Source organism: Macrosteles quadrilineatus, unplaced genomic scaffold (assembly GCF_028750875.1).
Source record: "Macrosteles quadrilineatus isolate MER2022 unplaced genomic scaffold, UCM_ALF_1.0 Scaffold_8__2_contigs__length_117827958, whole genome shotgun sequence".
Taxonomy (NCBI): Eukaryota; Metazoa; Arthropoda; class Insecta; order Hemiptera; family Cicadellidae; genus Macrosteles; species Macrosteles quadrilineatus.
The window spans coordinates 65,874,279-65,899,434 of NW_026542601.1; the positions used below are offsets into that span (position 1 = coordinate 65,874,279).

A 25,156-nucleotide genomic window follows, 5' to 3' on the forward strand; every position below is an offset into this window, starting at 1 on the left:
AATTTATCGCGAGTCTAATTACTGTTTGTCGAACGGACGTTAATAGTGTTGCCCTGTTTAATTGAGGCAAATAAAACACAATGAAAACTGTTTACTCATTAAAACTGTTTTTCTAATATTGGCAATCATTTTGTTCTGACAACATAATTTTACGTTATCAAAGTATTTGCATAATTGATTTCAGTATCCAATTAATATTTCACCATTTTGGTTAACATTATTTTTAGTTTATTTTGTTGGTGGTTGATGGTGTATACTGTCCACGATGTAATGTACACAATCATCCTTACTTTCTGTTAATTAAGTTAATTTAACTAAACGTCGACAATGAAATATTCAATAAATATTTTTTTTTCTTTGCATGATTTTCGATCCATGGTTTTGGATTTTAAATGATTGGCTATAATATGGGCTAATATTTTTGTATCATATTCTGTATATTTACAAGTCAACACAACATGTTTTATACATTTAAAGACAATTTTTAGTATAGTACAGTATTGGTAATAGTTTGCAATAGTATTTCAGAGAATCTGATGTATCAGAGGAACAAATCCAAAATGTGCATTGTAACTAATCTACCAATGACAAAATTGTGTTTTACGTTACACCTTAGATTAAAGAGAGTCTTCAATCTGTGAGGCGCTTTTTATCCCTAGGGCGAAAAAGAAACAGCTGGAATAAAAATGTAGTCCCGATTGATAAAAATATTCGCATATTGTTATTAAAAAATTTTATGTTTTTCGTAATGTCAGATTTTATATTTTAGTACTAGTGCACATACTCTAACCTCTTTATTGATATTTAATTGAAAAATAAATTAAATATACTAATATAATTTAATAAATGTCAAACGTATCTTTATTCTTAGTGAAATAAAATATTTAACTAAAGTAGGTTCCATTATTTATAGCTCGTTTAAATTTTACAGCACTTCAATAAGAAAACCAACCTTGAATAAGACTAGTTACCACCTTATGATAACGAATAACGGCTTTAGCCTGAAGATATAGAATTTTATCAAGGGAAGTCTATAAAATGTGAATTGAAATTAATTCTATATACATTTAAAAAATATTGACATCCGAACAAGTAGCACGATCTCCGGTTATTGTTAATTCTGTACATTAATGTAAAGATGTTGAAACCGTGTAGATGTTTTAAATATAAATCAATTTAAAAAAAATGTTTTAAAAGTTTAAAATTACGTTTTGTATATCCTGTGTTGTTTATTATGTCAACAAATATTCAAATACCTGTCGTTTTAGTTTATAGATTATTTGTTCCTTGAGGGATTTTTCACTTATCGTCCACTCTGTCCAGGCTGAAAGTGTTAAAAAAATTCCACATTTGGTTGTCCCACTTTTCAACATATGTTGTCACTCACAGCTGATTAATAAATCCTCTTACTTAACTCAAAGTCCCTGTTTTACTTAACGCAGCTAAAAGGGTTACTCCTTAAATCTTTATTATGTTTAGTAACCTCATCGGAAACATACTGTCACCAGCGTTATAATAAACTTGCTATATTCTTGTGATCCTAAAACATTAAAACTGAATAGAAACTTGTAATATACTGTTATTATGCATATTTTATAAAATGTGGTTTATTTTGGTGTACTGTTACAAATGAATGTGATGTTTAAGATTCGCCAAATGCTGATCATTTAGTCATCATTAAGTACCGATGTAAGTTACATTGTTTATATGGACAACTTAACTTTACTTTACATGGAACAATTTAAAAGGACCAAACGTATACCAAGCAGGAAATTATAACAAAACGTTATACAGGCTGTCAATGTGCACAATAAAACTACTTTTTATTTTTATCAATCTTTAGTTATTATTGTCATATCACATTTCATGTATCTTTTTAACGTAGTTTAATATTCTTGCCGATATAATAATTAAAAATAATATAAATAATTAAAATGCTCATCATTTGATTATTGAATTAACGATACCCTCTATTTAACACCTAAATAGACCATTACAAATTATTTTCAACGATTAAAATTCCAAACACGTGTTAGCTGAAGTTTATGAAATTACTGAAATAACTACGTTGTATGGAGCTCAAGAGTGTATTTTAATTATAACTTTAGTTAATATTAAATGCCTTTTGTTTGGAAAGAAGGTCAGAAGAAAAAGCAACAAGAAGCAAAAGCCTCTTGAAATTATAATTAAAAGCTAACGCCATGTACGTAGTCGCCCTCCGTTGGGTCGTCAAGGCTTATCGCTGGGAGAAACTTTTATTTCTTGTTCCTTGAGGCAAATGGCGCTCTTGATCACCTAAACTTTAGAAAAACTCACACTTTGGCTTGCTTTTACCTTTATAAAATGTATAAACATGTATTTCGTAGTGGATTAAGACTAAAAGCAAAGTTTTAAGGAAGTTAATGACTAATTATAAATGTATTAAAGGGAAAAAATATTTTTGTATCAAACAAGGATAAAGTGAAGTTTTTTGATAAGTACTACATTTTACTTGTAAGTTTCAGTTTCACTATTAAAAATTTTAAGATTTTTGCATGAATCTTTGTGGTACTAAATTTACGACACATTTTAAGCCTAGTAATTTTGTTATGTACCAAGCATATCAAGGGTTTTTTTACAAATTATTTTTATTTGGTTTAAATTATCATTTCTGAAATTATATTGCTTAAAAGTTTTAAAGGATATTTTTTACAACAAAGATTATATTCTAAATGTGCAAACTTGTTTAGATAATATAAATTTTCTCAGCAGCTACAAAGCATCCGATCCCCTGACTCCTAGCAAGATTATGATGAATAATTAGAAATTTCAAGCAGCATTATCAGGTTATCAATCAGAGCAAAACACTTGAACGAAAATATTGATTAACCATACTGTGCATTTAAAACGAAGCTTTTCATAAAGTAATTCCTTGAACGTAATTATTAAGTTAACTGAAGTAAAAGAAAAGAGTGAGCAAAATACAGCCGTTCAAAAATGTTTTGTCGTAAAAATAATTGGGTATTCTCGTCACCTTTTCATTGTAGCAAGTCATTGTAGCTGTTATGTATTTTTTTTCGTAAAAACTTTGAATAAAAGTAGAAAGTGTTTTAAGCGGTGTGTCATGTATGAACGTTGAATATCTTTCAGTAAGAGACGTTATGTTTGGTGTGTATATTTTACAGGTTTACTCTGACAAAACTGAGTCAATAACATAATCGTCAGTACCAGCTAAATTAAACTCTTAGTTATTGAATCTGCCTTACGAATTATAATGTACACTTAAAGCTGTCCACCCTTAATGCCTGTCTACCCTTAATGCCTGTTTACGCTTAATGCCTGTCTACCTTTAATGCCTTCCTACCGTTGATGTCTATCTACCCTTAATGCATGTGTCTACCCTTAAATGCCTGTCTGCCATCAATGTCCGTAACCTTTATTACTTGTCTACCCTTTATGCCTGTCTATCTTTAATGTCTGTCTGCCTTTGATGGCTGCCTGTCATTAATGCCTGTCTACCTTTAATGCCTTCCTACCGTTGATGTCTATCTACCCTTAATGCATGTGTCTACCCTTAAATGCCTGTCTGCCATCAATGCCCGTAACCTTTATTACTTGTCTACCCTTTATGCCTGTCTATCTTTAATGTCTGTCTTCCTTTGATGGCTGCCTGCCATTAATGCCTGTCTACCTTTAATACCTGTCCACCTTTAGTGTCTGTCTTCCCTAATGCCTGTCCAGGGGAGCGAGCAAGAGCGCGGGACTTCAGTCCCTGATGTCCCGGGTTCAAATCCGGCCAAACCACCAATGGATTTTATCTAAGTGATAATGCCGCAACCCCGAGGTCTAGCCTGAAGTAATATGAAAAACAATCCCAGGCTCGTGCCTAGCGTCCTAGGACAAAAAAAATCCTGTCTAATAGATCATAGCTGTACTCAATAAACAATTAAAAAATATTTTTCTTAAACTGATGGTTAATATTAATGATAAATCCTACATTTATAATTTGTTGTGATTTTGAATATAAATAACTATAAGTGGTATCTATTACTATACTGGTAAACTAAATGTACACACTCACTTGCTCCAAGGAAAGTAAAGGATTATGATGGATTTAATAATAGCGAATTCAACAATGCATTGATTATTGTAATCCCGCTATGTTAGTTTACACATTACTATAGTTACACAACATGGTACACAGCCAGACTCGACTTGGTCTAATGCAAGAATGATGCTTCACCAGCTCTGATGTTGTTTTAATGAATGAAACAACTCCCGTAGCTTTCCAGCTCTACTTGCATCCATCTAATGATAATAATTCATTTGGAAATGCTTTCTAACAACTCATTGCTGAGTTGAAAAACGCTGGGGACTGAAAAAACTTAGGGTAACTTTATCTGGATCATTAATAAAGTTTAGGTTATTACAGGTACAGGATATCTTAATTCGACAACGTAAACTAACAGTATATCACAGCTTTTATAAATATTTGCTTTGCTTGAACATCTCTAGTAGGTATCGGATTTAAAGAACAATCAGCCAAAAGATTATTGAAAATGTTGCACGATTGTTAAAAAAATATGCTGTTTTGAGCTGTAGCATGTTGGTATGAACAATCAAAAATTAAGTAGGCACAGATAAAATATTTTTCTTGATCTGTTAAACATTAATTATACCTCTCTACTTAAAAGCTTTTATTTATCATCATTATCATACGTTTTAACGAAGTAATTCAATAATTTAAACCTGTAATGAAATAGTAGTTTTTGATACTAGTCCCTAAAGTAGGCTTTTTTAAGACGATATCGTGTTTGACGGACGAGGCTTTACCGAGTCCGGAAATCCGATTAAGTCACAAAAAAGGATTTTAAGACGAGTTACGATCAATATTTGTCATTCAATTGTCATATATTATAGCAGAAAATACCAAATATATCCAAAGCCGTTTGATTAAAAAGGAACGTTTATTTGAAACAAACAAAGTTTGTTTATTTATTGTTGAAGCATTTTAAAGGATCAGAACAGCTGATTTGTTTTTGATATAAGCTTTGACATAACCATATGATTTGAGTCCATACAAGTTTACGGACTAGTTCGCAAAAAGCTATTTTTAGGGACTCAAAACGATCCGTAAGACAGCTGTTTTTGAGACAGTGTAATGAAAAAATCTTTTACAATAACAACAATGTTGAATTTTATAGCAACTATTGCATCAAAACAATTACCAGTAATATTTATTTTTTCCAAAAATAATTATAATCTAAAATTATGGGTTTTAAAGAGTAATAAAGTAAAATTAAAATAAAACTTAATTGCTTAAATCCTTAATTAGGCCAATAACAAAGGTAATTGGAAGCGTAAATAAACCTGGGACATTGTTAACAGATTCAAATGCAATGCAGTAGCTGCGACAAAGGGCAAAACCGTTTCCATTAGAATTGCAAATTAGCTTTCAATCACATCAATAAACACTCATACAGTAGTGAAAACAATTACCCTATGGCTATGTGCATTGTTACCATTAGCATTGGAAGTCCCAGAACCACTAGTGTAATTCCCATAAAGGTTAGATTTTTCATCAAAGCCTCATTGTACTTTTCTCGTTTCTTTTCAAGTTCACTGTTCAATTACTTCAGATAGATGGGTGTAATTACTATGAGAATGCGCTATGGAATTGTAGCATCATTCGTTATTATTACATCATTCTTAGTCTTTGTTTATGTGAACATTGTTTTAGCTAATTAATGTAACATTATGAGGTATGTTTTACGAATATAGTTATACACATAGGTAATCATTCTTGTTATTTAACTGCCATGGTTGGTTATTTTATAGTGGATTAACTCACGGTCAGTATATTTAATGTACATAAATAACGCAATTTTTACCATTGACACAATGTAAAATAATGGGGTGTAGCACTGTGAGTGAACTTAACAGTAAAAAAACCTTATAAGAAGAAGGACCTTACGTTATATATTAAATATGCAAATAATATCACATTAAAGAGGTTGAACAGTGATCCGAAAAAGAAAATTATATAACAACAAGTATTAGTTTCCAAAATAAAGTATGTTAGAATGTTAATGTACTATAAAAGTTAGTACGAGTTTATTGTAGTAGTTACGTCAAAAATTTGTAATTAAAATTATGTATTTTCACCAGTTTACATAACATTTTGATGTCACCTTCTTTTTATTACCTTTCTAAAATTAATACTTGCTTATATAGATATAGTAAAATATTTATAAACAAATCCCCTTTAGGTCGTTATTTACCTTAAACTAAGACTGGTGCTGTATAAGTTAATAACAAAATATATATATTCATATTTATTAAATTATTTAAGACTAACCATTAAATTAGAAACGACTAGAAGAAGTCTCCACAGTTTAACAAAACATCTAACCACTGAAAAGTATAGTACGAATATTTACAAGTGTTAATCGCATACATGCTAAAATGTTCAAAACATAATACATGTGTTGGATAAACATGTTGGCGCATTAAATGTCCAAGATTATCTAATTTTTCCTAATCTCCTCTAATTAGTCACCACTTTCTCCACCAGCGTGGAGGAACAAGTTAGTTTCATGGTAGAATAGAGTCGACAGACCCTAAGTCCTTGGTTTCAAATCCCGCCAATCACCAATGGATGTTATCCAATTGATATTGGCGTGACCTTCTAGATATACATCGGAACAATCCGTACAAAGGTTTCGGACTGGAGCCTAACATGCTAGGATGTCAAAGTGGGACACGATAGTAAAAAGTCGCCACGACTTAAACTCTTCTTCCAGCGACCTCTAGGGGTTTCAATTACTTCGGTGGCAGACTCTGGCTCTATCGGCTCCGAGATCTCTACCCCCTCCCCCCAGCCACCTGGACGTCGTGCAACTTCCATCACGACCGCCTCAGGTGCGAACCTTAACACGTTGTCCACGGACACGACCGCGGCTTCGTGCGAGGAATATGTAATGCGACCCGCCAAAAACAACTCTTTTTCAGCTTCCAGTTGCGACAAAGTGTCGTGAAAATGCTAATGGGTGTTAGGCGTTGAATAACTGCTTTGGAATGACTCGCGTTTATTTACAAAATATATCCAAGATTAGTTTAGATTATGGAACATTTTGTCGTGTTGGACTTTTTCTGTAAGTGTTGAATAAAATAATACTATTAGAGTATATAACGCAATATTTTAAACACTTTGACACGCGTTAAGCCTTCTGTGACGTTTTTTGGTTTATGTATTATTTTTTAATACCACATTTTAGTTTTAAAGTCATATAATATGTAAATTCAATAACATAGGAGATCTGATGGCTGATAAATCGTGCTATGTTTGACTTAAGTGCTTGAAACAAAATGAAATTTAATGGAACATATTAACCACAAGTTTAAATAGGACTCCAAATTAAACATTAATGAAATTGCAGTAATATACTATGAACATCAATTCCTCAGGCACAATGCAACTCATACATGACTTTAAACAAATCGTTCGTACGCACACACATACACACTACACAGCCAACAATACTTTAGTCAAAGGCTTAAACACTATGTCCGACTCGAGACATTATCATAGCGGCGTTCTCGCATCGGAAGGGTGTTCAACGATCTCATTCAAGTTGTATAGTTTTAATCAGATGTTTAACTGTATTAGCAAGCCGGTAACTAATTTTGTATATGATACCTAATTTAAAGAATAATATAACCGTGCAGTGAATAAATTAATGATAGTGATAAAGTTTAATTACTATGAATATCTAAAGAATACTGATACCAATGGAAAAGCTAAAATATGATAAGATCTTTCGAGCAACATATACAGAAATGGATACGAATACTTAACGGATACGAATAATATTATGGTTACTAAATAAGCATTAGTTATTGTTTTTAAGTTTAAATTATTTATTAGTTCTAAGTATTTTTATTTTATAATTACTGATTTAATAAACTTTGTAACGACTAGGTCAATCTGTTAACAAACTACACTCAGCGATCCGCCTCACTGAAACTTAGAACGCTGGGGACAAATGAGGTCTAAACAAAGCGAGCCTCTTTTATTCAGTTCCCGATTTAAACCAATTTAAATTCTTTATCGACGAAACAAAGACGCAAATCTGGCGGAATTGAAGCTGCAAATTAATTCGGCTCGTTTATCCCAGAATCAATTCGAAGGGCGACCCGAGTCGAGTAAGGGTTTGATTCTGGACTCGCAATGAAATATTCATATCTGTAGGTGTGAGAGAGATCTAAGTGGAACATAACTGAATATCTAGCACTTGGAATAGAGGTTCCATTACATTTTAGTCCAACCAGTAGTTTAATATGTTATTTGTCTTAGGACTTGTCACTTTAAACTGATACATGGTGTAATGCTTTATGTAGTGATTCTGTTGCAATATTTTCCTCTTTAAATGTATGTTTCACATGTGATTTTGAGCTACCGAATCCCTTTTTATGGTTTTTGTTTTTTAAAATATGATTTCTTTTAGGAACAATGTGAATATAGGTAGTATTTTCAAATTGGGAATCGGTAAGACGAAATTGTTGTTTTACCGTGATAAAATGTAACCGTCTATTGCCACACAATCTTGGACAATTTTTTCTTACATTGTCCAAAAATTAATATTCCAAAGTCAAGGCATGAGGATATTACCTATGAAATTATATATTCATTGTTTCTTGTCAAACAACTATAGATTCTAAATTGTATATTTTATTGCTGTGATTCATTCTATAACCAATCGTGTGTGTTCATAGTGACGATATTATACATAATCCTGTACCCTGTACGTAATCCTGTAATCTTGTATACATAATCCTATTTTCAATGTTTAAAGAATTTAGTTTAGGTTAGGTTTAAATACCTAACCTACTTTTGCTTCATTAAAAGGTGTGTAATAAAATATATAAAAAATACGTACACATGAAAAATCCCAAGTAACCAAAGATTAAACTGGATTAACGTTTCCCGGCCTGCTCTTCAAAGCTATAATCACGGCTAAGTACATTAACGCACTGGCCTGGCCGACATGTTTATAATTACACCATAATTAGTGGCTGCCTCCGAGAAGCCGTGTTTGTTTATCGCTCAAAAATTTGCAATTAACTTTTTGCACTTCGCTTCTGCAATTAAAATCGTCACGGTCTGACTCACAGATTTGGATGAAGGAGTTATCTGATGGCTTGGAATTGCCTTAATGCGATAAGTGATTACAAATGCATGTGTGTTTTAAGTTGGGAATTTTCAATTGTCACTGGGAAACGTTGGGATAATTTATAACCGTTGGTTTTAATTCTGTGTAACACAATGGATAAAGAAATTATGCGTGTTTAGCCAGTGGAAAATTAAAGCTTACTTGAAAGTTTACGGATTAGAAAAACGGGAAAGTGACAAGGTTTGGTCAAGTGTATTGTATCTCATCTTTATTTCGACACGGTGAATATTAAAATTTGAATTTATAGGTTAATATTCTAATATGAGTTGCTAGCCTAGTGATTGTCTTGGACTTAGGTGCCACAGGGATGAGTTCAACACTCCAGTTATACCAAAAAATAATTTAGGGTTTGATCTGCTTTTCCAAAGCCCCTGCAGAAACAGTAAAAAGGTTTTATTGATAAATTTGATTTCAAAAGCACCTTAAGGTAAACAAACTATACAAGTTTTTTTTTCTTGTTTCAGACCGAGAACCGATCTCGAACGCCATCCCAAGGTTCCTATCCAGAGGGCAGACCTACAGAGTAGTCATTGGAGACACCCTAGTATTGCCATGTGAAGTGGAGGATTTAGGTAAGCAAAGCTCAAGGAACATCACTAGTTTAAATTAAAGAGATTTGCTGTATTACTAGAGCAGTGGGATATACGTTTCAGCTTTGTACACCAGAACCAGTAGGAACGGTACAGTAACAACCTCTGTATATACTAGTGCTGATGCATGAATATAATTTTAAACATTTAAAGAATATTCTAAATATATTTAGAGAGTCGTCAAAATAAGTGTTTGCTGGTCAAAGAATCTAAAAGTATAATTTTGAGAATTATTTTATGTCTGTATAAGAGGGCAAAAATGTACATTAACGGGAGGGAAGGAATAAATATTATCAAGAATAATAATTTAAATTGGTTAGTGAATACAGTTAACCCGATCACGTAAGAAGGGTTTGTGGGGATATTCAAAGATTTTTTACCATTCACCTGTATTTAAAAGGTATAAAAGCGTGCAAACAAGATGCAAACTTAAGGGACTATTTTAAGTAACTCTAAATGTATTAATTACAACCTCATTTTGGAAGTTCCAAACCCACAAGCAAAGGTCCAACTTAATGAATGCGGAAATTAAAGTTCCGTCCTAAAACACAAAGGGCCCGCACATTAAGGGGAGTTATAATTGAATGTTTTGTAAACACCGTCTTTTGATTACGAAAACCACCCTTGTCGCCCGCAAAGATTGCAATAAAGCTTGAATCACTTTAAAGTGAAAACAACGGGACAGACAAGAGGCAATAAAAGCAGCTTGGTACCTAAGTGGTTGAAGAATTAATTAATTGGCTGCCAAAGTCGCGGGAATTTCTCGAAGCTTGGAGAGGAAAGGGGATTGGAGGACTCTTTGTTATTGAACAGTCGAGTCCTTGAATGTAAACCCCTTGTGATTGCAAGGACCCTTGGTAATGCACTATCCTGAGTGGAAGATACACTTTGGTGGATACTGAGTGAATGAGTCTTGCTCACGAGGTGAATTTGTGTTTACATTTCAAAGTGTTGAGTTTTTACTTACTATTCGGTTAGGTTTGTACATTACTCGTTTTCGAAAGTGATCAATCATTTAGATACGTTGTAAGAAATGACTTATATTGTACTCTCTAATAGTTATTAAATTTTTAAAGTGAATCAAATTTGTTCCAAGCACTAAACGAATTTTAGGTAAACTTTGAATGTCTTTTTAAAGTAAACTAGTTAAATAAACCCGGTATTTTGTACGGCTAAGACCTTGACATAAGCTCTCAAGTTGTATTATCTCATAAGTTTAAGTATAAAATATTAAGATACATTAGCACAGGAAAAATGTAAGTTTATCAGTTAAAAAAGGTGTAAAATTGAAACAAATTAACCAAACATTTTTTGGATTTTCAGGGTTTGTCATAGCATTATTTATTTTAAATGTAAAAAGAATGCCAGAAAATGTAAAAAAAAAAATTAAATCTTTAAATATTGTTAGATTTGACACATTCAGCTTTGTATAAGACCACAGATTATAAAAAGGTTATTGACGACCCCAATTGTTATATGTACTTAAACAAAGTTGTAATGTCAGATGTTCTGCAACGCAACTATTTATTGCAATAAGTATACGTCATATTCATTTAGTAACTGTACTCAAAACAGCATAATGAAACGGGCTGCCTCTAATAAGCGGAAGAAGTCGCAATCTGCAGACAAATGAAACTTATCATTTTCCATCCGATTTCACCCAGTGTAATAAACGGCTTTTGTGTTGAGCTTTTCTAATATCTAAGTAAAATGCTCTTAACCATCCATTCGCAAAAGTCAGTATTTGCAGGATAGTGATAAGCTTAGACGCAGCCCCGGATTTGGCACCAAACACCCCCCCCCCTCTCTCCGCTCGCCCCCCCCCCCCACCAATACTCCCTCGCTATAAACCCTTTGACAGAAAACCCACCTCCGATATACAGCTCAACGTGATTCATGTGTTTTATCACTTTCAAGGTCGAATGAAAGATTTATCTAAAGGATGATTTGTAATTTAACGAAATTGCTTGAATCTATTAGTTGAATTTAAGTGTACCTTAAATTAGTTTTTCGGTTTAGGTAAGATTTTATAATGATGTTTAAACTTTAACATTAATATATCAATTGAAATAACTTTTCATAGACTATTCAAGGATGGTTGTTCATATTCAAAATTTCATATTTTGTTCCTTGCATGAGGACCTATGTCTCCTCTTATTTGCTTATCTGATTTTTAAATACGTTTTTGATAATCTTAAACAGCTTCCATGTGCAACATCACACACTTTACAACTAATAAAACTTGTTTGCTTGCCGTGAAGTCAGCAATACCTGCAGGAAAAAAAGTTTTTCGTCATTCAATTTCGCTCTTAAAACTCACAGTTAAAGGCCAAGAAAAATACATGTTCGTAGGTTTTTGTAGTGTATTTCTCAGTAGTATTACAATTCTTGCTAAAAGATGCCAGGCAAAGTGTATCTGAGTCCACTTATTCCTAAACACGTCGATATACTTTGGTTGATTCCAGGGCATTTCCTATAAATATAGACCTATTATAAAATTACTTGCTTCAAGTCATCAACCTTAATTCATTGTCTCGTATTTCTCTTGAACATATTACTTTACGTAAAAAAATCATTCAACCTAAAGTTTGCGTTCATTTGAAAGATAATGACATAACTTCCAACAAAAATCGCATTGACGAAACTAACTTAACAAAGTACAACAAAACCTATTGTTGTAAACTTATAAATTTGAACAGTGCCCTTGGTTTGGTACAAAAGACCTCCGGTCTTCTGAATGAAACATATTTAACCTCGGTGAAGAAAAGTTTAACTCAATTAAAGTTGTCTTGAGATTTCAGAAATTTTGCTCGGCGCATATTTTAAATTAGTTCAAAGTTTAGCATAAAAACTTCACAGACTTTTGTTCAAACTTGCCTAAGAATCGTGACCAACCGACAAAGATCTGAAGATTTTATTACTTTAAACATGCACCACAGAGGACTTAAAAGTTTACAATAAGCTTCCATTAACTTCTTGATATTTTATGTCATTTTATATTTCCTCTAAAATGCAGTGGTTGCAAGTAAAATATTTTGAGAAAGTAACACACCTTAGCTTGTTATACTTGTTGTAAGACAGAACAATGATAGATCAGGTTATGATATTGTAAGTGGATAAATAGTTATTGATTTAAACTTTTGGCATTGTAAGGCAGAATGTTCATTTGTACTAACAATTACTAACTTAAAGATAACTGCTATAATTTATTTTCTACAGTAGTGTGTTATGCTATAAATATGTTTATTCATTGGAATAAACAATGTATAATTTTCTAGATATCCTAAGAATGTAAACATTAATCAAAAAGCTGTAAATCGTTTAGCCAATATAGATATAAAAAGTATAAGTTTTTTAGCTTCGTGAAAGTAACAATCTTCTTGATTTTAGGTTAAGAAAATGTAGGTTAAGTTAAGTTTAACTCTTCAGTTCGGAATCCATGAAAACACGTAAACAATTTGTAAATCCTGTGAAAAGCAATGATAGTTTAACCGCTCTAATGACATGTCCTTGATTAAATAATATTTTCATATATATAACCTAAAACAATTTTTTCCTTCGCTGAAGCCTAAATTTTCTACATTCAACAAACAAAGTTTACTCTAACAGTTTTTAATTATTTTTCCTCGAGACTCTTGACATTTTCTGCCCTTCTGAAATGAAATCAAAACAACCTGGAGCCCTTATCCCAAGTACTTGATATCGTTTGAGGGGCGCGGCAGTTCAAACACATGTCGAATCCGACACTAAGTCGGGTTGAAGAGGGTATGGCAGGACACAAAAGGCCTATATGAGGATAAAAACTACATATCAGCTGTCATATCAGTCATATCATGTAGGATTATGTTCCGCCGGTGTAGGTTACCAGCCGGCTGGATTAAACCGGCCTAAGAGGCATAATAGAATGTTTTGTATGGCTCGAGCGTTATGTTCCTATCCGGTTCGAAGGACCATTTTAAGGAGTGTCGTAGGAAATCGAGCGGAAAATCCATCCCTTGAGAGATTTAAGAGGGTGAAAAGATGAGAAAAAATGGGTGTGTAAATAAATATCCATACACATTTTTTAATGCGTTAGGGAAATTTTTGCCGTTGAATAAAACAAAAGTTTTAAATTCAACAGAAAAATTAGATTTTTCTTTGTGACAGTCAAATATGTTAAACTTGGCTAATACAAAGATTAGAACGAGTACTAAAAAATTATGCATAATGGAATATATTCTCACTTTAGCAACTACACAAAATTCCGAGTATGAAAATTTATAGCTACAAAAAGCTTAAGCGATTCTTACTAGTGTCTAATTATCCTTATCGTATTACACGTTGCAAAACATGAATGAAAACATCAGATTAAAGCAATAATTAGGCCTCTTTATTTTTATTAGTTACTGTTATTTGTTTTTGTTTATTTTTTGTTTGGAGTCAGTTTAGTACAACTATCTTTCCACAATATTCTTTATGCACGCGAAACACTATACAGTGTCATACAGAAGAACAATTAGAGCTTACTGTTTCTTGTTGTCAAAGCTGTAACAAAAGCTCGATACAAAGTTTCGATGATAACGCAAAGATTTATATCTTAACGCAACATTTTTCCCGTGTTGAACCAACGAACGAGCCGGAATTATATTATTTACCTGGTGTCGATTAGACCCAACAAAAAGTTTCAATAACAAACGCCAAGATTTATATCGCAACTGTCAACAGCTGAGAAGGGTCATACAAAGCTGTAAAAAATCACTCAGGTGAAAGAAGGACCGGCACTTAACATCTGTCGTATTAGCTTTGCGCGATCATTTTTTATCGCCATGGTTTGTATCGGACGCGGGAGATTAGTAGTCGAGGGTTCTAATAGGACACCTTTGTCGGCGCGTGGTAGGGTGTAAGGGACGAGGGGGTGTGATTTACTACCCCCTCCTTACTCTCTCTCACCCCCCCTCTCACTCTCTCTCTCTCACTCTTGTCAACACTGGCGTCACTCCGTATCTCATTTATCCCGGGTAAACTCCGGCTTTGATCTCTGCTCGGAAGAAATATAATTGAAAACATGCTCGTTAGTGAGGAAGTTAAAATCGTGAAATTCTTTAAACAGCTCGCAAACGTTATTAGTTTTCACGAATTGTGAGAGATACTTTGGATGTATGTAACGGTGGTAAAATGTTTAATGTTTAGCCATTTGCGATTAGTTTTTATGTTGATATTGTTTGTAAAATCTAAAACTAAAGATGAAATGAGTTTCTGAGGTGTTGCCTTTTGGATTGCTTAACAATTACTAATCTATTGGTTAAATACCTTGTTGCCAACATAATCTATCGTAGTCTTAATGGCTACCGGTTTCGACAGGCATTGGCAAGTATAGACGTGGTTGTCGCTCCTAGATGATCGTCAGAATGTCTTTAAAACGCATATTTGAGACGAATAAACAACGAACACGAACACAAACAAACATTTGTACGAACAAATAATACTGTATGGCCCTACAACTAATGGTCTCGGCGCGGCTGCACGTTTTTGAGGACTATGATATATTTTAATTATGTTTAAGGAGTACCTATCAGTTCTTATTTCGACATTAAATATATCTATTTGATTTAGCCACACTCTTGACTATAGGCCACACTCAGTCTTAAAGCCTTCACATATTTTTTACTTAAAGGTAAAAAGTAAAAGTTTTTTTTTACATCCGTAGTGATTTATTGTATAGTCACTATTATTTTCTATTCAATTTTTAAACCATGAACATAAAAAACAATTATTTGCCGAAATTGTATTTTTTTTATACGAATGGTGTAAAACATGTAATACTCAATAACGCCCCTAAAACCTTATACGAAAATAACATTTAGTCCAGTCAAGGAATGAGGTGTAGAGTGCGTGAGCAGGTAACTAAGCGATTCCTTCAGAAACTTGTTCAGGGGGCTTAGGGTGTTAACATACCAAAAGTCCTGACTCCTAGGTGGTGAGCCAGGGGGTGGAGGGGGGAAAAAGGGGGGGGAAAAGGTACGCATTTTGGGTTTTTTGATTATATCTCGAAAACTATCAACTTTTTGTATACTATAGTAAATTATAAAATTGAAGAAGATTAAATTTTCTACAAGAAAAGTATATAATGTGTTTATTTTGGTTCAACAGATTACGAGTTATAACTTATTTAATTGATATCTTATTAAAATCTCCTTCCATAAGAAATATATGTAAATTATTATGCGAAATGGGGCGAATCCTATCCGCCCAAAGGAAATATAAATGATATTCTGGAAATCTTGACAAAATTTCCAGTAATTTGACACTTTAATCATTAAAATTGATCCAAAATTAAGGCGAGGGCGAGGTAACAAAATGTCGAGTTTTGGTGTTTTTTTATTGGAAATATAAAAAAAACCTTAAATCATCCCATTTTTAAACGCTCACCCTCGCTTTAATTTTTGAAATAATTTCATGATTAAAGTGTCAAATTACTCGAAATTTTGTCAAGATTTCCAGAATATCAGTTATATTTCCTTTGGGTGGATAGGATTTGCCCCATTTCGCATACTAATTTACATGTATTTCTTATGGAAGGAGTATTTTAATAAGATATCAATTAAATAAGTTATAACTCGTAATCTGTTGAACCAAAATAAACACATTATATACTTTTCTTGTAGAAAATTTAATCTTCTTCAATTTTATAATTTACTATAGTATACAAAAAGTTGATAGTTTTCGAGATATAATCAAAAAACCCAAAATGCGTACCTTTTTCCCCCCCTTTTTCCCCCCTCCACCCCCTGGCTCACCACCTAGGAGTCAGGACTTTTGGTATGTTAACACCCTAAGCCCCCTGAACAAGTTTCTGAAGGAATCGCTTAGTTACCTGCTCACGCACTCTACACCTACTTTTGGATCATTCATTGACTGGACTAATTGTTGAAATATTGCTTAAATTAGAGCGTATCGTTGAAGGGAACACCCGACACTTAAGTGTCTCATCTAATTAAATACCCGTCAAAGTCAACAAAATTCTTTAAACAATGGAGCCAACAGTGCCTGAAGTGCTCCTCCCCCAAATGGCCGGGAAATGCAGGGAAGCTTTTTGTTTAGGCAACACAACTCTTCCATTCGAGTTCGTGGTATCCTGTACTTCAGGCAGTGCACTTAATAAGCCAACCCCTCGGGAATAATAACCTTTTTCAGCTCAGAGCTCAGCGTGGAATAATATACATAACAAGAATAAATAAAAAAATACACGTAACAATTTTTGTAATATTCTTTTATAAAATCCAAATAATATTAAGAATAATTTTAAATATTGAAATAGAAGTTCTTCAATTACTTGTTCTCTTGTCAGTACGTTAAAATCTATAATTCAACATTAATAACATTCTTACGATATTAGCTTTGTTTTGTAAACATTTTCACTTTATATTTAGCTTATTAGTAATTGTTTGAATAAAGTAATACTCTGGTCAAAGTATAAATTTATAGGTATAAACAAGCACAGAAAAAAATGTTTGATATATGGGATTTTAAATATTTTACTGTAAAAATATACTTAATACTACATATAAATGTATAACCTAAAAATGTTTCTTAATGGTTGCTCTATGATTTGATTAAGTTTACGAAATTGAATTTCCACACAATGCTATAGAACTTTTTAATTCTTCGTGTGTCCTTTTTTTCATTTAACTCAAAATATATGTGCAGATCGTATTCTTCGTGATAGGTAAAAAACAAAAAAAAAATAGATTGAGATGTGGTAGTTGCCACGAAAGATGTAGTTATACCTGAAACATGTAGTTATACCTGAAACATGTAGTTATACCTGAAAAATGTAGCTATACCTGAAACATGTAGTTATACCTGAAACATGTAGTTATACCTGAAACATGTAGTTATACCTGAAACATGTAGTTACACCACGAAACATGTAGTTATACCTAAAGACAAAGGATATTGTAAGGTAACGAAATAATTGTATTGATAAATTTCATTCAACACGTGGGTTCAAAGAAATCCAACAACTCTAACAAATTTAAAAATTACAAAATCGACGCCTACCTTAATCACAAAACAATAAGCAGTTTCCACACAATCTGTAAACAATGGGGCGTAAATCACCAGAAGATACTTACCATAAATACACCCGTCCAAATAAATGTCACTTATAACGAATGACGCATTTAACAAACAAGTAAATCAGCACCGCCTCTCGCACTGGTGTTTAGGAAGGTAATCAAAGATGTGTAAATGAACGTGAGTTAGTTAGTGACCAAGGCTGCCATCTTGTACAGCGTGGGAGGAGAGAAGTGTGCGCTGCAGGTGTTTGAAATGGTAATATGCCGCCAGAGTGCCAGGCTTCGTGGCTTCGGAGTGGACCAGAGTGGTCTGTACGATGTATCTATGTGAAATTTTGAATTGAATTTAAGTTAATAAAAGTAGCTTTTATGGGAAATGACCAGTTATACATAGAGAAGTCCGATCTATGACCAATAAGAAATCAAGAAACCAAGACCTGTGAAACTCAATAGTTTATAAAAAAAGTAGTGGGGACAAATTGGCAGAGATTTGGTAGAGCACAATTTTTTTTATTCGGTCCGTAAACTGACGGTTCGGCTGGGGAACATAACATCGTGTATCTCTAAGGGCAAAAGAAAAGCGTTAATTAATCTGAGGATATATGTTAATGGAGTCACAAATCCTATCCTTACCTGACATATGTATTAGAGAAATTAGTAGAAAAGGGGTATCGTATATTTAAGAAAAGAGTTAGGAAATGTTATCTTAATTTATCTTCAAAATACCAAAAGAGCTGGACAATTATTATATACTTTTACCAAATTCGTTAAGACTATTTACGCGAGCTGCGTCACTACTTTACCTAAGGCTGTGTTTTAAATAATAACAATCACTACTCTTAACTTTTAAGAAAGTTTATTTATTCGTTTATAACCTCTCATTGCAACTGACAGTCATGCAACGAGTATAACACTAATTGCACAACTCATTAACAATTAAATTTACCTGAACAGCTGATTAGTTGAAATTCGAAACATTACAATTATTTTACTTTTTTCCAAACCTTGAAACTCATTGGACCGTTACCCATGTTATTAATAAAAAAAAAAACTAATGCTATTATGTAAGTAAACAATACTGTTAAATAAATCGTTTTAATTCTATGAACTGGACTAAAACGGCTAGTTAAAAAAGGTTGTAAGTAAAACGGTTAATTTTACTGTAAATCTAAACTCATGTTCTCATTCTGCATTTTTTTCTGCGGAATCCTAAATAAATAATTAGGTTTTGGTTCAGCGAACGTAGATACTGGTTTACGTTTATAGTTTATACGAATTTAAATAGCCCTTCTAAGTTTTGATGGTAACGATCATGGGGTTGAATGTTACTTACTTTATTCCAAAAAAAGTTTAAAATAAGTAGTGGACAGCTAAAAAAAAACTTAATCACTTAATTTTTCTTAGATTTACCTAGCTTCATTGGAAGATTAAAAAAATGAACCTACTGTAAGATTTTTTTTTTAAATTTATTTAAAATATCACTTTTAAAAGAGTACTAAATTTAAAGAAATATCAAGAAATATTTGCGCAATGACCCTTTATCAAAAGTTACAGCATTTATCCCTTTATGGGTTCGTTATCATTTAAAATTTCCCATTCATTTTGACACGTGATAAACCAATAATATTTATTTGTTTTAGACGAGTTTAGCTGGTATTGGCCAGTGCAGGGCTAATCATAAAGTACACACCATATTGATGAAACATATTAAATGAAAACAACAAGCCAGGAATAACTATAAACAAGGATACTACTTGGAAATGTAATATAGTATAATAACGGGGGGTTATGTAACAACATTTCAACAATGTTGCAGTCTCCATTTGACATGGTAATGTTAGCTAAGGAAACGACAAGTTAAATAAAAGTCTAAAAAAGTATTTGAATATGCGTATTATGTAAAAGTTTAGAATAAGATAAATAAAAAAATAATATTTTTTTTAAACACGAATACAAAATAATAAATCTAGCTGATCATATTTTTGTATGCATCTGCACTAAATAATTATTAGCTCGTGATGTAATTCAGATTACAAAAATTGTTTGATACTAATTACTGGCGGAAACTAGTTGATTAACCCAATGTTTATGAAGCATAATATAACATTTATTAATCTAATTAAAAACGCAAATAAATATTAAATTGTGATGCATTTGATGTATGAAAGTATTGATTGTAACAGTACGTAATTTAAATTACAACTCAAGTTATATAAGTTTATTGCAACTTTTTAAATCCTATTTTGTGTCCAGCCGTTTCATTTTTCATATTAAATACGTATTCTAAGAACTAGAACGCGTATATTTTCCTTCATGAGTCACTCCAAGCCACAGTAAAACTATTAAAAAGTGGACAAGTTTTAAAAAGATGATTAAACCCTTCAAGTTTATGGTTAGAAGCTACAATTTTTTTGAATGATTTTCGTTATAGTTCTTATACTCATTTATAGCAGTGATTTTTTCAGCCGTTTAAAAATATACTTCACAAAAGTTACATCTCTTTCAACGTTTAAATAATTACAAAAATCATCTATCAACTATTCGTTGCCTAAGGGGTTGATTTTAGAAGACTTCAAAGAAAATATGATATTTATTCAAAGTACACAAAGAAGATGAAAAAAGCAAATCAGTGATCGAATATCCCCAGCAGCATTGTGAGGATGGGGAAGGCTTCGAGGGATAAAAAGATACTCTTTGTTATAAGTTTGCTCAAGTCTCTTTTTCTCGTGGACATTGAAAATGTTTAATCTTAACTTAATCTGGGTATAAAGAAGCCTTAGCGTCCCGTCATAGTTGGATGTAAGATGACATAATAAAATCGTACTTTAAAAACATTTACTAGATTATGATCAATTAACTAGATTTAGAGAGTTAATATACTTATTTTATTTCCAATCAGACATCATAGGTACAAAAATGTATGTACTTCAAAAATTTTACACTAGTTAATACAAATTATATATTTTTCTGTTGAACGTATTTTAATTTTATACAATTTTTTGTTTAAAACTAATTTATACTACATATCTGTCCTCATCACTTTGTATGGAACGAGCCCTGGTTATTTTAAACTCGGCTTGCAATTCCTAAAACACTTGCAGAGTTATGTACTTGACCCAACATTATAAATCTAGTATCATACAAACCATAAGTACTTTTAGCTGTTCGTCGAATAGTTAAAACACGACCAGACGCACTCTAGTTGGTTGCATTTACAAACTATTTGTTAACTATTAATATTGGTCTGCTATTTTATTTTTTACAACTAAACAAGTTTCAATTCATAGGTATCCCAATTATTTTTTCACATTCTTTTTCTAGTTCAAAATTATGTTATTTTAAAAGTGGACCTTTTCGTTAGTTTAATACCACAATTTATTTCATGTTGAAATGTTTAACTATCTAAAACATTTTTTGAGGTTAGGTTCGGTTAAGGCATGGGTATAACATAAACCTTATAGCGTGTATTGTTACACACCATTTATACGTGTAAGTAAATGATTAAAAATGTATCATAAAACTTAAATTTCACTTATAAAACTGACGTGTGAGAATATCATAAACATCTTTCAAACTCGTTTTGTAATAATCAGGAATATTAAGTATGAATCACCCAGAAGATATACTGGTGTGGGACGTCCAATAGAGAATGTGGGCCTAATGATATCCTGTCCTGTGATGTGCGATGACGGCCGAACAATGCCACGACGGATCAGGAATATTAAGAAAAACTTGACAGCGGATGTTCTTTAAGGCTGGATTATGACGAACCTCAATAGGGTAGTTCTGGGATGAACCGATAAAGTTTCGCATTTCATGTTATTAGAAAATAAAACTACAAAGACCCAAGGATAATGATCGTTATATAAATCCTATTCTAGTATTGTAGTAGGGGTAGTTGGAATAGAACCCACTGAAATGTTTTTTTTTTATTTGCTGGTAATTTGAGTAGGCCTAACTGAAAGTGAAGGTATTAACAATGCGTCAAAAAACCAGGAAATGACTGTATGGTTTCATAACAATATTTTTAAAATTAGGTCGTGCGTACGTAGTTAATCTTTCTGTTCGAATTTACTATAAAATACGGGGTTTCTCAGGGGATATCTATTGGCTGGAAAGGTGGGTATACACACACAAGGATGAACTTTCGAGGGTAAAAATTGGAAAAAATCTAAATAAAGTTTTTTTTTACTGATAATACGTACCACACTAGATTACGAAAAGTGCATTTAAGAAACACCACAGTGTTCACAAAACACAATTTGTAAACAAATGTAAAGCTCTTCGGGTCAAATGATTTATAAAACAGTAAATATACTAAGATATAGTTCGGCCGCTTAGAAAACGACCTACTCCAGCATTGGTTTAGCATTAGCGCGCAGGTCGTTTTCTAAGCGGCCGAACTATAGTAACAATAATAACTTTAAAGCTCATAGTTCTAAAAATACCTCTAAATACATTCACAGCTTAACTTATAAAATTCTGAAAACCTAAACAAAATAGAAAATCATCCTACAGTTATTCGTATGGTCCCCTTTTCAATTAAAAGTATTCAATTTAATTTACAATCGAAATGCGCTCAAAGAACGAAACATTCCAGATGTTTAACAAGTAACACTTTCGAGAGAGTTAGAGTATAAATTCCAGTTGGCGAGAACCAATTCCTCGTTCCTTCAAATTTGCTATTCGATTCACAGAGCTTTTTGCCCCAATGCGATAAACTTTGATCTAGACAGTTTGGATTTTGTTGCCAAGCAACCCCGACCGTGCTTCAATCAAAGAGGGATTACCTCTACCCCTCCCTCCTTCTTGATATATAGCAGGTACCCCTAGTGGGCAGCAGGCTACTTGTTAGTGGTTCTACTTTCATCCTGTGGTGGAACGTGTGCTCTGATTGGGGCTTAAAGTCAACTTAAGCTGGCTAATTGTTTAACTCTCCTCGTGTTAAGTTTTCTGTACGAATAGAGGTTTACTTGTCAAATCTTAGGGCCATATAGGCTAACAAATGACGAATTTGTTTTTGTACTTTAATTTTGTTATGTCCCATTTTTACGTTATAGACTGCTAGATTCTATAGTTCGGAACTGTTTCACATATAACTTTTGGTCAGATCGATGGTTACGGCATTATCACATAGATAAAGTCTTTTGGTGATTGGTGGAATTTGAACTAGGGACCACGTGGAATGAAGCCTTGCACTCTTCCACTACACCAGCTAAATCCCCAACTAGAACTGTGTAAAGAATTATTTATATAAATAAGTAAAATGGCTTTACTTACCTAAGCTTTCCTGTATCGCACAGACGTTTTAATTATGTTTTTTCCCATAAAACCCCATAAAATAACGAAAAATAGGATTATATAAAAAAGCTGGGTTTGATTTAACTTAATATGTTATGGTCCTTAAAATGTTAAGTTTTTTAAATTTTTTTTAATTTTGATTTTTAATGTGGATCTTCCAATAAAACCCTTTAAAATAACGGAAAAAAGGATTTTCTCGATAATGGCCCGAATGATTTTCTAAAAAAATGTGTATTTTATAGTCCTTTAAATTCCAAACAAAAGAACAAATCCCATTTCCATAAAAATTGCGGTTCAAAAGTTATTGTAACTTATGTTATTTTCCCATAAAAACCCATAAAATAACAAAAAAAATCTGATTTTGGAGAAAAGCTGGTTATGATCCAAATTAATATGTAATGGTCCTTATAACTCTTAAAAAATGGTACAACCTCTATTGCTGTAACAATGACGGTTCAAACGTTATTGCAACTTTTGTGATTTTTAACTATAAAATATCATATTTACTCTCACCGCTTACCCATGATAAAGGTTGTTGACAAGCTTATGGGAGAAAGTATGTGTCAGCGAGTATTTTCGTTTAGTAGTTTGTTTATCGAGGTGGAGCAAGTATGAAGAATATTTTAGTTTCCAAAATAGCAGTATTTTAATCTGTTTAGGTAAAGATTTTAAAATTATGAGTACCAAAGCCTGCTATTTTACACTACCAAATATTGGCGCCTAATAAGCAAGATTAGGTAATTTGTATTATCTAACTACATTTTTTATATGTCTACTGAAAAAACGTACGAAAAAACATGTTATAGACTAAAGCGATACATGCTTAATATACCGTAATGTGTCTCAATGGACATCAATGGTCTCAATGGTCAATGGTCAATGGCTCAATGGATATCTTGAACGCAACTGCAATATACCTGAAATAAAGTCGTTCTAAATGAAGTTTTACGACATAGTCTTCCAACCACGTTCACTGCATAATTCACAATATTTTCCCTCTGTTTTACTTTCATTTTTATCTCCCTTTCTCACTAAAAGTCCACTTGTCAAAACAAGGTTATTGAAATATATCTTTACCATTATTTTTCTTTTCATATGATCCGATGGTAAATGAATTCTAAAAAATAGAAAGTGGGTTTCTTTTTCATTGTAATATTAAGGTAAAATTCGACGATCGCATTAATATCTCTTATTGTAAAAAATCCTTTAGACTTGGTAGACTTTGAAATTAGTTTAACTTACGGCATAACTTCTAAGTTGTTCTCTTGTTAGCCTACCTTATCGCACTAAAACTATAGGAAAAACTTTATATTTAATCTAAATAGATTGTATAAGGTCTCCTAATGTTACAGGTGATTTTGTGCTTCTGTGGCGAAGAGGCAGTGCTGTGCTAACAGCTGACAAGATAATGGTGATACGAGACCAAAGGTTCCAGCTGGTGGATGGATACAATCTACAAATCAGCAACGTGATGCCACAAGACGCTGGTGACTACGTGTGTCAGATAGGAGACGGTGACAACAGAGACCAGATACACACAGTGGAGATACTGGGTGAGTCAAGTTGTGTGTTAAAATTAACAAAAAACTAGGTAATAACCACAAATATACCATGCTTTCTGTATTAAATTTGAGAATTATTAATACGAGAACAGGTTTTTCGGGGCATGAAAACTGGACAATATCACAAAAACATAATTCGACAAGTTTTAAACATCTAAACCTGAACACAGTGCAAACTTTTTCCTGACTTATTCTTATCCCTGTCCTCTCATTGGTCAATTATAATGTTAGTGGAGAGGGAAAGACACACTATTCAAAAACCATTCAGAAAAAAATTAGTGGTCCCTTATCATTACTTGAAATTATTTCTACAGTCATTTCAAAATCCCCAGGGTTAATTTTCAGCTGTATGTAAAACTGTAAGACTTATGTAAAAAACGTTATTTTGTCGTTACAAGGTCAGACTAAAATCTGCTTGGGATTTAATCTTGGAA

At 32.6% G+C, this 25,156-nt stretch overlaps 1 protein-coding gene across 2 annotated transcripts in view; it reads left to right on the plus strand.

Annotated features, from left to right (window-relative positions):
- LOC129001439 (lachesin-like) overlaps positions 1–25,156 on the plus strand; it is a 321,533-nt gene that overhangs the window by 275,057 nt on the left and 21,320 nt on the right. For both annotated transcript variants that reach the window (XM_054428707.1, XM_054428706.1), the window contains exons 2-3: positions 9,677–9,784; positions 24,513–24,713. In XM_054428707.1, the coding sequence (XP_054284682.1) occupies positions 9,677–9,784; positions 24,513–24,713 (309 nt within the window). The remainder of the gene's footprint in view (positions 1–9,676; positions 9,785–24,512; positions 24,714–25,156) is intronic.